The sequence below is a fragment of the Protomyctophum bolini genome, assembly GCF_963924005.1.
Source record: "Protomyctophum bolini genome assembly, chromosome: 20".
Lineage (NCBI taxonomy): Eukaryota > Metazoa > Chordata > Actinopteri > Myctophiformes > Myctophidae > Protomyctophum > Protomyctophum bolini.
In genome coordinates this window covers 15,054,714-15,069,194 of record NC_137881.1, presented here as the reverse complement: position 1 = coordinate 15,069,194, position 14,481 = coordinate 15,054,714, and the positions used below count along the sequence as shown (strand labels likewise).

The 14,481-nt window shown below is 43.2% G+C and overlaps 2 protein-coding genes across 3 annotated transcripts in view; both read left to right on the top strand.

Moving 5' to 3' along the window:
• Positions 1–7,608, top strand: part of LOC308334873 (phosphatidylinositol-binding clathrin assembly protein) — a 106,882-nt gene extending 99,274 nt beyond the window's left edge. Inside the window, 1 exon segment of the mRNA XM_080791754.1 lies at positions 749–7,608. Within this exon segment, the coding sequence (XP_080647880.1) occupies positions 749–763 (15 nt within the window). The 3' untranslated portion in view covers positions 764–7,608.
• Positions 7,609–11,408: 3,800 nt separating this feature from the next.
• Positions 11,409–14,481, top strand: part of LOC308335808 (cysteine and histidine-rich domain-containing protein 1) — a 9,928-nt gene continuing 6,855 nt past the window's right edge. For both annotated transcript variants that reach the window (XM_080793022.1, XM_080793021.1), the window contains exons 1-2: positions 11,409–11,666; positions 13,874–13,923. In XM_080793022.1, the coding sequence (XP_080649148.1) occupies positions 11,603–11,666; positions 13,874–13,923 (114 nt within the window). In that variant the 5' untranslated portion in view covers positions 11,409–11,602. The remainder of the gene's footprint in view (positions 11,667–13,873; positions 13,924–14,481) is intronic.

Sequence of the window (14,481 nt, the reverse complement as noted above, 5' to 3'; positions counted from 1 at the left end):
GTATCAGTCGTTATTGCCATTTTCATGTCAAGGACCCCCAAAAATATATAAGTAATTGGTCGCCGACCCCCCATCTGAAAATGTTGTTTCAGGGACCCTCCACAAGCAAAGATTTTAGTTAAAAACGTCAGCTACACTTGGGGGCACGGTGGCACAGTTGGTAGTGCTGTCGCCTCACAGCTAGAAGGTCCTGTGTTCGATTCCCGCTCGGGACACTGTAAGCTCTGGCGGCGTGTTTCCTCCTCCGCGTCATCAGTGACCATACCTGAGGCCGGGTTGGCGAAAGGGCCTTTCTGTGTGGAGTTTGCATGTTCTCCCCGTGTCCCCTATGGTAGGTACCCTCACAAAAAACATGCAGTAATCCTGGTCACTAAACTGCCTCCCCCTGGCCAGCCGGGGCGCCTGATGGAGGGGAAAGGAACTGGTTGGAATAACGTGTTCCTTCCACGCGCTACGTCCAACCAGGGAAACTCCCCCCTGTCAGGTGTATAGGAGCAACTTGGACACTCAGGCATGAAGGAAGCATGAGTTCAAGTCCGTTGCTCTCCCCTTGTCCTAGGTTGGTGGAGGGTGTGTAGAGCCCAGGATCACATTAGATGATTGACACGGGTGAAAAATGGGTTACAAAATCGTGGGATAAAAATAAAAATATACGTCAGCTACAGATGTTCTGAGATGCTCAAAATGTTTCTGAAAGTCTGTCTGTCTGTCTGTCTGTCTGTCTGTCTGTCTGTGTTTGTCTCTACAGATGCAGTTCATGTAGAGGAGCCATCAGGGGAGAAGCAGAGTGCCAAACGCGACAAACGAACAAACGACAGACAGACATGAGAAACATGCACGCAGAGCCATGGGACAGGTGATAGACGGACAACTGGAACGAGCAAAAAAGACACAAAAACCTGAAAAACCACGAAAGACGGACAGAAGACACGAAGAGCACCGACGGACAGACGACATGCCGATGGAGAGAAGAGGGGAGGACGAACACAGGACGGATGATAGTCACGGTGTCTGAAACAACTGTGTGTGTGTGTGTGTGTGTGTGTGTGTGTGTGTGTTTGTGTGCGTGCACAGTTAACTTATAATCCTATCGATGGGGTAAAGTCTCATAGCAAGAGAATCGGGGCGAGAGAGAAAGATATAAGAGAGAGAGATAAAGTAGAAATCCTTTCCTCTGTGATTGGTTAAGGTTTTTTGGGCGGGCGCAGAATTAGCTTTATTTCATGCTGGTGCTATTCGTCCTGAGGACACGTGTGTGTGTGTGTGTGTGTGTCACAGTTGTTTCAGACATGGTGGAAACCTTTCAGGTCTCCTCCCCCCTCTCCTCATTGCCTGTCTGCGTCCGTCCCCTGTCTTCATTGGCTGTCTGCGTTCGTCCCCTGTCCCCATTGGCCGTCCGTGTCCGTCCCAATCAACGAGCGGTCTAGATATGGTCGTCTGTCGGCCGCGTATATCCATATCTTTTGGATCTGTATTATATCTTTGTATTTCTTTTTTTAATCCGCTCCGCCCTCTCTTAAATGTCCAACCACCACATCACCGTACCGTTCCCTCGTAGACCCAGTTATTGTAAGTGGTAGCCGCAGAGCTTTTCGTCGTGACATTATTCAAGATAGGTGTGGCAGTCACTCACACGCTGTTGTCATTTTGCTAGAGGTACACACTGTGGCGCTATCTGCTTCATGGGGACAACAGTTGCCTAGCGATGCTGCCGCTTTCGTCTCCCCCCTAATCAGTGCCACAAATTGAGACATGAATAGTACGGCCTAGAATCATGTAGGCCACTTGATTTGATTGATTTGATTCACAGATGACATTGCTGCATTTTCTTCTTTTCTTTTTTGTACTTTTAATTTATTCTCCTGCCCGGCCCCCGTCTTATCCGTGTGTATCTGTGGTTGTTCTCCGACAACTCACTTCTCTATTTGTCTGCTTGTGTCCATCTGCTGGGGTGTGTGTGTGTGTGTGTGTATGGGGGGGGGGGGGGGGGTGATCTGTGCCTGCTTTTGATTTACCTGTGGGTGTGGCCTCAGCTAGTGGCTGTGGTGTTTGAAGGAACATAATATTTGACCCTGATGATGGGTTATTTGGGCCATTCCTCAGCCAAAGCATTCGTTGCCATTGTTTTCTGACCGGTTTGTTTGTGTGTGTCAGTATGCTATCATCACCCACACACCTGTGTGTGTGTGTGTGTGTGAATGGTTTCCACAGAGGGCTATTTCTGAGGGTCTAACAAAAGTGTAAATTTCTTTAACAAAAATGTAACGCCAATGAGTTTGATAATCGATATGCTAGGTTTTTAGTTCCTATTACTACTACTATTATAATTATTTGTTTTTGTAAAAAATACATTAAAAAAGGTCTATTTTTTGTTGCAAAATGCACATGCAAGAAATCTTTACACTGAAGTTGACTAGTCGCATGGCAGGAAGAGAGGAAGGTCATTTCAGTGTAGAAACGAGATACTTTGGGATTTTACAGTGAACTTGATATGATTCGTGATTATTAACCCTTCCTATGTATGTAGTGTTACGAGTGCCGGGCAGCCACACAGGGGATTTATTTCCATGGTTTATTTGATGGTTTAAAAGGAGTGGTGAAGCCAGTGGCTACTGTACATACAGTACCTACAGCAGCACAGAGCTAACAGGGTCTCCACGGGGGGACTGAACAATCTTACTTTAATTATCATCAGGGTGGAATGAATGAACACCAGCCACCCAAACAAAACGTGACCACCTACGTGTTTTTTGAATAATAACATTTTGTCCAGACACTTTTGCAGTACTTTGTCTACTAGTATTTGTCTACTGATATCTTTACAGTGCTCTGAAAATCTGTGTGCCTCGGAAAAGACTGAAAGTGGTTGATACGTTTTTCTTTTTTTCACTGATATGTCGTCATATCAGAGAAAGTTATGTCCAGTCTCATTCTTCTTCACGTCCTCTAAACACCACTCTTCTATCTCTAGTGTACTGTAGTCTGATGTGTAAATAAAATGCAAATTAAGTCAATAAGCCGATTTCTCTCTACATTATCAACTTCCATCAGTCATGTTTCAAGCTCGTTGGATAGGTCGGTGTTGGTTCTTTTTCATCGCAGTCTTTGTTTTTCGTTTTTAAGCTTTTAGGCACCCATGTCTTCTGCCTGTGTATCTATCTAGTGAAACTCTGCCCTATAATATCTGTCTCTATCTCTATCTCTCTGTTACCTACTGCACTGTACAGGAGGTATTCTTTTTCAAGGAGTCTAGCTCTACAGTCTGGCTCCTTTCTGACTTTGTGTGTGTGTGTGTGTGTGTGTGTGTGTGTGTGACGTGTGTCCAATCCCCAGGCACCAGGTGCTCTCTTGCCTTCGGCATTGCTTCAGGGTCAGGTGGTGGTACAGTAGTTGTAAGCTCTATATGCCTAGTTTCTCTGTCCTAAAATGTAGGTCAGGGAAGTCCCATTTAATGGCCACCTCCACCTCCCGATGTCACGGAGATGTCAGCCGGATTCAAACCACCACTCGACTGGACAGTCAAACCTAGACAGCGATTATGTTTGCTTGGCTGAAACTGAGATGTACTGCACTGTAGTGTACTGTACTGTACTGTACTGCACTGCACTGTAGTGCATAATGCAGCGATATGCACGACTTGATAATTGCTGGCTTGCTCTTCTGTAACAGGCTCGGTAATGAATGAGGAAGTTGTATGAAATAACGGCAATCTATTAAGACATTATTAGACAGGGTGGGACAGGCTGCTGCATTGTGTCTGGACAAGTGTTTATCTTACCAGTACACGTTTGGCAGGTGACAATAAAACCTTAGTTTTAGGGGTTACTTCCATCGCGAAATGCAACAACGCGGCTAATCAGATTGCGGAAGCCGTGGTTAGCATTTTGGACTCCGTGTACAGGTGATTCTCTCTCATGTCTGGGCAGCACTAGACGGTCAAACAGCATGTCTGTCCAAAGGAACAGAAGGTCTGTTTTCTCTGTTGTTGCACCTGTTCTTAGAACCATGGATTGTGGATCTAGCGTTGCCAACAACCCACAGGACACCCTGTGTCCCTAAACAAAAAAATATGGATGTACTGGATCCTCTCCCCCAGGAATTTAAAATGGACGCCACTCCTCTGGTGGTTGCCTACCAAGCCCCCAGAGCGGCTGGCCAACGTTGAAGCTGCCAAACTCTACTGGCCAAAGCTGGAACTGCAGGCGGGCGGTTTTTGCCCCTGCATTTAGCACGAGTAAACCCTGCGCAGCTGGGGTTTAACACTGAGGGCTCGTCCAAATCGGAAAAATGCAGAAGTAGAGCGTTCTTCCGGGTCCTTCAAACGCCACTGAGCAACTTCCATTGAAATGAACAGTGGGGGCGGGGCTGTCGGATGGGGCTCTAGATTATGCATAACTCTATGGTGCTTACAGCTGGAAGTTTCCAAAGCTTCTGCGAGCAGCCTTTGCACTGGGCTCACACACCCTCAACCATCGGCGCTCAAAATGTACCGTCTTGCGTATCGGTGCCAAAATGGCTCAGTTCAATCATTAAGGACAACAAAAAAAACATTGTCCTTAAATGTGTGTTTGATGAAATTTGGAACTAGTTGCTATACTGTGCTATGGCTCATGCAGTATAGTAGGAGGTCTTACCTCTGGGCATTTCTACTCGGCTGACGAGCATCCGGTGTCCAAGGCAACGGTGTGTGAGCTGTTGTAACTGTGAGGAGGTGTGAAGCCAAGCGGCTCACAGCCTGCACAGTTGATGTTCCACATTACGTCGCCTATGAGCCAGAATGTCTGCCTCACGGGGGTTTGATTTTAACGTAGTGTGTACATTTTTAGCCTGATTTAGACTTTTAGAGGTGTGCCGGCGGCCGGTGCCTGACAGGTCATCACTGCCCTGAACAATATATAGTAAATGTGTGTGTTCAGGCCTTAAGATGTGGACAGTTTGTGGTCTTGGGTTTAAACACCCTTTGTTTTTGTGATTATACTTTTTTTTCTTTCGAGTGTCGAGGGTCGAGGTTCATCAGATAAGACGGCACGCTTCGTGACAATCGCAGAAAAGCAAAGAAGTCAACGTGGCTGAGATCTGTTAAAACCCCAACCCGCTGTTCCTCTAAACCCCCAAAAAGTGCCAAACACTACAAATTATTTGCAACTGCAGTTATCCAGGCCTGCTTAAAGAAAATGACTCTGGAGTTGTGCTTTTTAAGGTACATGGGGGAACGTTTTCAATGAGCACAGCATTACTTCCCCTTCCCCCTTCTCACATTAATCCATGTCCCGTATTCCGCTTGGTCAGTTATTAATTTTTATTTGCCCTCTTTTCTATTTTCTCCTCTCCTTTGTTAATAACTGGTGGTTGATGTTGTTGTTCTTGTCGATGCATGGAATCCAGTCCTGCCTGTTGTGTTTGAGCTGGATCCAAATGGACGGAAAGTGTCAGGAAAGAGAGAGAGAGCAAGAGAGAGAGACTATCCTGGTGAAGTAACATCTTTCCTTGCCTCCTTTTCCGTGGCTTACAGTGCCAGAAACTATCAAAGCGACCGTCCTGTTAAATATCCCCACTTAATTCCACTGATAATCTTCTATCGACGTCTCACTCGGCTTCACGTCTGCAGCGCTGCATGCTTGGCCCCGGCCGCGCAATCACTTTGTTTTAGCGTTTCGAACGCAGCATGCAGCTCCACCGGAGCATCTTTGAGGGCTTAACCACTTGCACTAGTCTCAGAGAACTGGACTCCAGTTACAACTGTACTTTGAACGCTACCCCCAGCTTGTAGATCTGCAGCTTGTAGATCTGCTATTCTTTGTGGGGGCTTAGCGATCCCACCAGAATATGGACTCTGGCTTTGGAACACGTGCTAATGTGTGTCCTTCCTTCCACAAGGACACGCGTCAAGCGGTTGTGGAGGTTTTAACAAGAGCATCATCGACGCTCACACGCCCTTCACATCTTTTCTTTGTCTGGTTCAGGGGGATGCATAAAACCCCAAAAATAAAAACCCTGCAAACCTTCTGCGTTGATGCTCGTCAGAGGAGAGGGCTTTGCGCGTGTGCGTGCGTGTACGCCTACAGTTGTCTTGTCTTGTAAGCTTTCATCTCGAGCGTCACAGACAAAGAGAAACGCAGACTAGTGCAGCTAATGTTACTGAGCCCCATATTACCAGCAGGTTGTCTCCCCTTACGTGAACTGCTCTCTCACTCTCTCTAGCTCTCTCTCTCTCTCTCTCTCTCTCTCTCTCTCTGGTCTGGTGTCAGAGAGTGCACGGTTACAGTATATTGTCGTTGACGTTTGTTGTTCCTTCCCCCAGAAAAGCATGAAATGAGTATGATGATAATTATGATAATGATGATGACAATGATCTCCTCTTGTTAACCCACTTTAAGGGAGGACCAACAAGGCTAGAAAGGTTGAATAGACTGCACTAGGAGGATTCTGTCTCTGGTGATTCGGGGTCATTTTGAAGTCTTGTACAGGGCTACAGGCCAACTCTTTTTTTTTATGTCATTGATAAACAGATTTTTGGGACGGAGGGTTTTGTATTGAAAGATGAGCCGCTGTAGCAAAAATGAGCACCAAACTTTGTTTTCTTCTTCTTTGTTACTTATTTTCTCCAAAGATGTCACATTTGTTACTGCAGCCAAATGACAATAATGTGTCCTGTGGATTTATATACAATATGTGTTCCCCCACCCATGCTGGTGTGGCACCACCTGGTGGTGGCTTTATGCTTTGCTTTAGAAGAGAGATTAACTGGAGATTGATTTCATGTCAAAAAAGAGAGACATGGACAAATGGACAGGTGTGTGAGTGGAGTGTGTTGATGACGGATGGCTTCTAGGGGATTGATTCCCCTCGTTTTGTTTTGTTTGCCGGTGAGCTGATTGTGTCGAATCAAAGACCCTATTGTGCACGTTCTGTTTTCTTTTCTTCTCTACATCAATGTTTTTCGATAAGAAACCCTTGGATTGCTGCCTCACAGTTCTGTATATAGAGATCACACACACACACACACACACACACACACACACACACACACACACACACACACACACACAAACAGACACTTAAAAAGACCTGCATTACACACATAATACATACCAACAAACACATAGCTTTTACACACATACTCTCATACATAATCTGCAGTTACGTTATTTAGCATTTATCCGTTTATTTTTCTGATGGAACATTGAATGATATTAGCGTTGTAATAACAGCAGTGTATATTTACTTCTCAGAGGGGTGGGTGTGTGGGGTGAATGGACAGGCGCCGGCCCTCCCCCCGTTCTAACATACATCAGGGTCCCGTAGTGGATTGTCAAAACAATGCCAAAATACACCTTTTAAAAAATGTCTGGCGCTTCTATCTTTCTATCTCTCTACTCTGTCTCCCCCGCCCCAACAAATCTCTTTGTACATTTTGTTTTTCTATTTATTTAAATGCAGACATAATATGGATTGTATCAAAGCATGGAAAGGCAAAGAAATGTTTTCACTTATACAAAATGAAATAAATCATGGGCTTTTATTTTACAGTGGTATATATATTTGTTTATTATAGAGATTTTTTTTCTTTCTCTTTTTTTTGGAAGAAATAAAGAGTCATTTTCCATTCCTACGTGTCAAGTTTTTGTTTATTTTAAGTGGTTATAAGTTGCTAATTAATGATGTTTGTACTTTTTTCTGGCCATTTTCTTTCAGAGCTTGGAAATGGTGGCATAAAGAACAAAGAACAAGACTAAAGGTTGACCTTAGAATTACACCATTTCTAAACGAGAAAATGTGTTTATTGTCCTAATTAATAATTTATTGACATATTTACTCCTAATAATTCTCTAGCACTGCTGTTATCTTAATATTAATTTCTAATTCAAATGAAATGTTTTAGTTTGTAATTTCACTTTCATCATATCCTCTAGAATGTTTGCTCTTAGAGGCTGAGGGCGAGGTGAAATTTAAGACATTAGACCTCTAAAACATTAGCAGATAATAATTGCTCCACCATAGCAGCCTATCAGTTATTTGTTGTACCAGTGGTTTATGTAAAGGTGAGGACGAAACAGTGGAGTTGAAGCGTTGCCGTTGACTATAGTGTTGTACAGTAGTACTCGAGTCCTTGACTCATCTCGATTCCGGTCTCTAGTCCACATTTTAATTGACTCTTCATGTCTCACCCATAATTTGACTCGGTCTTGACTCGGTGTCGGACCAATTAAGGGACTCGGGAGTCGGGACTCTTCCCCCACCGAGTCCACTCGAGTCACGAGTCACTACAATACAATGAAACAAATGTATTATACCCATGAGCCCATTCACATTAACATCAATCACAGAGAGCACAGAACGTTTGTTTGACTGTGTGAATAATGGCTGCCACAATGCAGTTCCAATGGGTGTCACATGGTTTGACCAAACATTTGTGTTTGAGGCAGCAATCGGCAATCAAACACAAATGTTTGGTCAAACCATGTGACTCCCATTGGAATTGCATTGTGGCAGCTATTAACACAGACAGAGCACAGAACATTCGTTTGATACGTGTGAATGAGGCCTTTAGAGCTGTCTGGCGCTTAGATAGTGTCAGTGAGCTTATTACCGGTAAGTAACAGAGAGTGCAGTCGACACGCCTGCCTTCTCTCGCAGTGTTTTCTGTACCAACAACATAATACTTCCTCCTTATGTCATAATACCTGATGATCATGTTTTAGGGTGGGAAAAAATCACGGCACTCCATCTTTAAATCAAGTCTGTTCCCCAAATCAGTCAAACTAATATATCTATAAAATAATTTCAGTAAAGTACGCTTTTCCGACATTGGTCATTGGTCCGACATGCAATTAAGGTTGGCGAACATGCATTAAGGTTGGCGACCGGATTAAGGTTGGCGAACATGTGTTAAGGTTGGCGACCGGATTAAGGTTGGCGAACATGCGTTAATTAAGATTGGCGAACATGCGTTAAGGTTGGCGAACATGCGTTAAGGTTGGCGTTAAGGTTGGCGAACATGCGTTAAGGTTGGCGAACATGTGTTAAGGTTGGCGAACATGCGTTAAGGTTGGCGAACATGTGTTAAGGTTGGCGAACATGTGTTAAGGTTGGCGAACATGCGTTAAGGTTGGCGAACATGCGTTAAGGTTGGCGAACATGCGTTAAGGTTGGCGAACATGCGGCTGCTCCGTGCTCACGGTTATGGTTAGGGTTTGAGGTAGGTTGTCATTGTTGGACCAATGACCTCTGAGTCAGAGATGTAGTGGAGTAGAAGTAAAATTTGAAATACTCCAGTAAAGTAAAAGTACCTCAACATGATTGTACTTAAGTACATGAGTACTTGAGTAAATGTTACTTTCCACCACTGCTAACTGAATGCCAACTATAGGTTAGAAGCAAGCAGGATATGTACTTGTAGGCCTACAGCATTTTTATTTGTTTAATGTTTTCAGCTAATTAGTTATAAGCTATAGGCCTATAATAGCCCAAAGCCGTTACTACCAGCCCCAGTGGGAGCGTTAGGAGAAGTTCTGGTGTGGTGGTGATGAAACCATGTGCTTGTTTTCTGAAATCATTCAAAGAGTCCCTCTGGGAAGTCGGGGGAGATGTCTTCTTCTAAAGCTGTTGTTGCACCCAATGTTTTGCACGCTTTTAATTAAAAGTTCAAGTATCTTAAACTGCTTTAAATGGACGCTTTAAAAAGCAGTCAGAAACAAATATAATTGTGCCTTCTATATATCCATGTTCAGTATGTGTGAGTTTGTCTACAAAAGTGCGTTATACTGTTACAAAGACCGTCATAATTCTTCTTTGGGTTGTATATATTTTCATGATGAATTCCTGTTCTGTTCTTTGGCCATATAGAAGTGTGTATTTGTACGTCTCTAAATGTTTTGATGAATTGAACAAGGTGGACCCTCTTGTAAACAAGTGTAATGCTTTATTGGGTCGGCACTCACAGTTAACAGTCTTTGTATTGAGTTGTGCTTGTAATGCACTGTAATTCTGCAAACTGTTAATACATATTTCAATCAATCAATTGTTCTTATTCTCACCTAGTATGTTCTTGTTGAAGAAATCCACCAAATAAATAACACAATCAAAGAAGCAGCAGCCCTGGCCTGTGGGGCCGGGCCTTCTTCTGTCATGGTCTGTCACTCTACAGACCATGTCTCCACATCAGCCACTCCCATTCTCCATTCCCTCTCTCAGCCCTTGTCACACCTGTTTCCACCCCCTCTTCAGCCCAACAGTGCCATGCCCATTCCACACCTGAGAACACTTCTGCAATCACCCTGCTCCCTGGACTCATTTCACAAACAAACTGTCAGTACATACTTCCTTGTTCCAGTGTTCTGTATTTGTGTTTTGCATAGCTTATAACTTTTGGACTTCTGGTTTATGCGTTATGCTATTGAAAGTATTTGCATTTTTTGGACTTCATGAGATTTAGCATTTTGTTCCTGAAGTTTTGCATTTTTTGGAATTCCTAGTTTACTCCTTGCATTTCCCTATTTTTGTTGTAAACTATTTCTGCCTTAATAAATAAGTTAATTTGATACATTGTCTGCCTTTGGCTCTGCAATTGGGTTCAGTCATTCCTGGTACCGTAACATCTTCCTCTTTCCACTCAGACCATGCAGACTGCCAGGCGAGGAGGGGATCTTCCACGGATTCCGTCGTTCTTCCGGGTTCTTGGAAACGTCCCCAGCCACTGCGTTTAGTTTTACTGAGGTTAGGTTAAGGTATAGTTTACTGAGGTTAGGTTTAGGTATAGTTTTACTAAGGTTAAGGTTAGGGTTATGGTTAGGTTTAGCCAGGTATAGTTTTACTGAGGTTAAGGTTAGGGTTAGGTTTAGGTATAGTTTTACTAAGGTTAAGGTTAGGGTTATGGTTAGGTTTAGCCAGGTATAGTTTTACTGAGGTTAAGGTTAGGGTTAGGGTTAGGTTTAGGTATAGTTTTACTGAGGTTAAGGTTAGGGTTAGGTTTAGGTATAGTTTTACTGAGGTTAAGGTTAGGGTTAGGTTTAGGTGTAGGCTGTCAATCACAGCGACTGGCCAGTCACAGCGCACCCTCTACAACAGCCACACATTCTACAATGTAATGTTTGTCAGAGATGGTCAGTGGTGAGGCGTTTTGAGCTTAATAATAATAATAACAATCTCGAAGCCCCAGTTTGAGAAGCACTGCATTAGAATGACAAATGTGTCCTCACACCACTATCACCTCAGTGACAGCAGCCCCCCTGCCAGCAGCAACAGACAGTATGGGAATGTTCCCGGGCCCCCACCATCCCCCCTTAGATGAGCTTTGACAGCTGTGAGAGTGAGAGAAGGTATGGGGGGTGGGGGTGAGGTGCTATTTTTATCATTCATTCAGCTGAAGTCAAGAGAGAGGCCTTTCTCTCTCCACTCTGGAAGCCGGCCGGTCAGTCCTCGTGGATCTCTCTGGAAGTCACCTCATCTCGTCTGGAGAACGTTCTGGAACTAAGCTCTATTGCAGGATTAAGAGCACGACCAAACACACCAGAGACCGAGGCAGAGAGAGAGAAACTTAAAATTATAGGCTAAAGACAAAGAAGTCTATAAACTACAGTGCTGTTTTAACTGCTAGGCCAACATGGCTCTGTTCTGTTATAACAAAGGTTGTGGAGGAAAATTTGAGGCCAAGGAGAACAATGATGGTAAGAATGATGACCCTATTTGTCTCTGTGACTTTTTATATAACTCATTCTTAGACACAATTAGATGTACATCAAGCCTGTCTATTATATGGCTACTTGATGTCAGTGATTCCACTTTAACTCCTGATAGTAGCTGCCAGTCCAGTGAGTCCACTAATAACTCTAATTCTTAATTCTTTCTTTGAAACATTACCTTGAAACAACAATGTATTTTCCACTGTGGTAAGCTTATATAAAAACAAACAATTTTCACTTACATTATGGAACATTGGAAGAGTCTATATCTAACAAAGTCCCATGCAGGTCTTTTGTAGTAGTTTTAACCTTTTTCGTGTGTCATTGAGAAACATCCACTCCACAATGTTTAGAAGTACAACTCTTCATGAATCTCTTGGTGGATGCAAATAGCTGACTGAGTTCCTTAACTGCTGTGTGTGTGTGTGTGTGACGGACATGCTGAGTATCGATTTGCGTTCAGACACTTACAAGCTAATGTGGGTTTATGTGATAACTCGTCAATACCTATACGTGTGTGTGTGTGTGTGTGTGTGTGTGTGTTGGGGCGTGATAGAGGGAGGCAGGTCGAATTCAAAATTACAGAGATCAGGGCCAGAGAGAGGTGACATTGTTTCATCTGTACTCAGTGTCTGTACTCACTGTACTCATACTACACTCACAGTGTGTATGTATCATTACTTTCCAAGTGGCCTTGGCGAAAACTGAAATGGTTGAATCCTTGATACATGCGAGGCCTATAGTCAAACTGTATAAGATAATGTAATGTAATGAAGAGCCATCTCTCCAGGCCAGTGGTTTTCAACCAGACCTTGAGGGAGTTCCAGGTAGTCACCAGCTAAATTCACACTCTCCAGAGTTAAATTGTTGTTAAACATCTGCATTACTTAATCAAAATTATTATTATTTTTTATCGTTTGCCTGTTGTCTCTTGTTGTTGGTATAGACCAACATATGGACAACAAAATATTCAAAGTTGTGGGTCTGAGAGTCTAAATGTCATGAAAATGGTCCGTGGCTCAAATGCTGAATAAATAATGGACCCTGATATGTAAAGGGTTGAAAAACACTGCTCCAGGCAGTCAGACCAGCATGCATGGTCAGCCACGTGTTACTTACTGGAGGGATTACTATACTGAGCCTTTCCAGCAACTGTTGGCACACCTTTTATGGAACACACACACACACACACACACACACACACACACACACACACACACACACACACAATCACCTCGCAAACAGCTGGTACACTGTAGTGTAGGTAGGTCATATACCCTGCTGTGTGTGTGTGTGTGTGTGTGTGTGTGTGTGTGTGTGTGTGTGTTACTCTACTTGCGAGGACCAAATGTACTCACACATAGATGTGAAATAGACACTGAGCACCATTTTCCTGTAACTCACAAAAAATAGTTAAGATTTTAGAGATTCAGCCTGGGGATTATTTTAGAAGTTACAGTACGTATAGGTTTAGTGATTATCCCCTGAAAGAATAGGCGATCTACAAGCACACAACGTGTCGCAGTGTGACGGCGTTGTGTGCTTGTAGATCTGCTATTTTCAGCTTTAGGCTTACCGTAAAAAGACATTTACGAAAATCAGCATGCTAAAATATCGATTATTGTGCGTGCCGCGTGCGTGAGCAATGGGCTCTCTGCACACAGAATAACTCTTCCTACTTCCAGGCTGCTTCCCTACATCCTTCACAGGTGTTACCGATGATACTAATTAAGGCTCTGTTCCATTCATTGTGCAGTGGTTCTCAAAGTTTTTAATTTCAAGGACCCCATAACTCTGAGAGTGCACAAATTGAACCAAATGGTCCATTTGGTTCCATTTGTACACTCTCAGAGTTACAGACCGGCACAGAGCCATTTGGAACTCTCTCAATGATACTTTGAGACCCACTGGTGTAGCAGAGTGATTCCAGTGAGCCCAACATGCACAGCACCCTGACTTTACCCGAATGGAACAGGACAGAGCCTTCATTAGTATCATCTGTAACAACTGTGAAGGAAGTAGGGAAGCAGCCCGGAAGTAGGAAGAGATAATCTTATGCATATAGCATAGAGTAATAAAGGGGCAGCCATACATATAGCCCATTGACTGACTGCATCTAACTACACGTCCTGACAGTTAGGTTGTTAATGTACGCGTGTTTCCTAAACTGCTCTTAATTTCTTCTCTTCTAGAGGCGTGTCTACATCATCCAGGAGTGCCCATCTTCCATGACGCTCTCAAGGTAAACACTCATCATTAAACATGGATGACTGCATTCATATAGACGGTCAATGGACCGATATGGAAATTCTTGGCCAATGCCAATACTGATGTTTAAATAAAGCAATAAGCCACAAGAGGTCTCAGGTTACCGTGTATTTTATCAAAAAATATATAATTAAATATGTCATTAAAATATATATATTGTGTTTTTTCTATAGAATATCATTAGTTATAATGAAATTGAGTTTACATGACTTTTTAAAGGTAACTGTTGTATAATCACAATAGTGCATAGACCGAATCTACATTGTAACGTTTCAGTTAATTCCAACAAAGTTACACTCAAGGCAAGGCAAGGATTATTATTATTTATTTATTTTGTGCAGCACATTTTAACAACAAGGCAATGCAACGTGCTTTATTATGCTTTACAAATGTCAAAGAAGGCTGAAGGCAGCCACACTTATAGGCTCGTTTGGCAGAGAGCCATCGTGAGATAAGATGGGGGGGGAATGATGGCATAATAGCCCCATTATATTAAAGAAAATAATTAAAATTACTCAAATTGCAGCTGAAG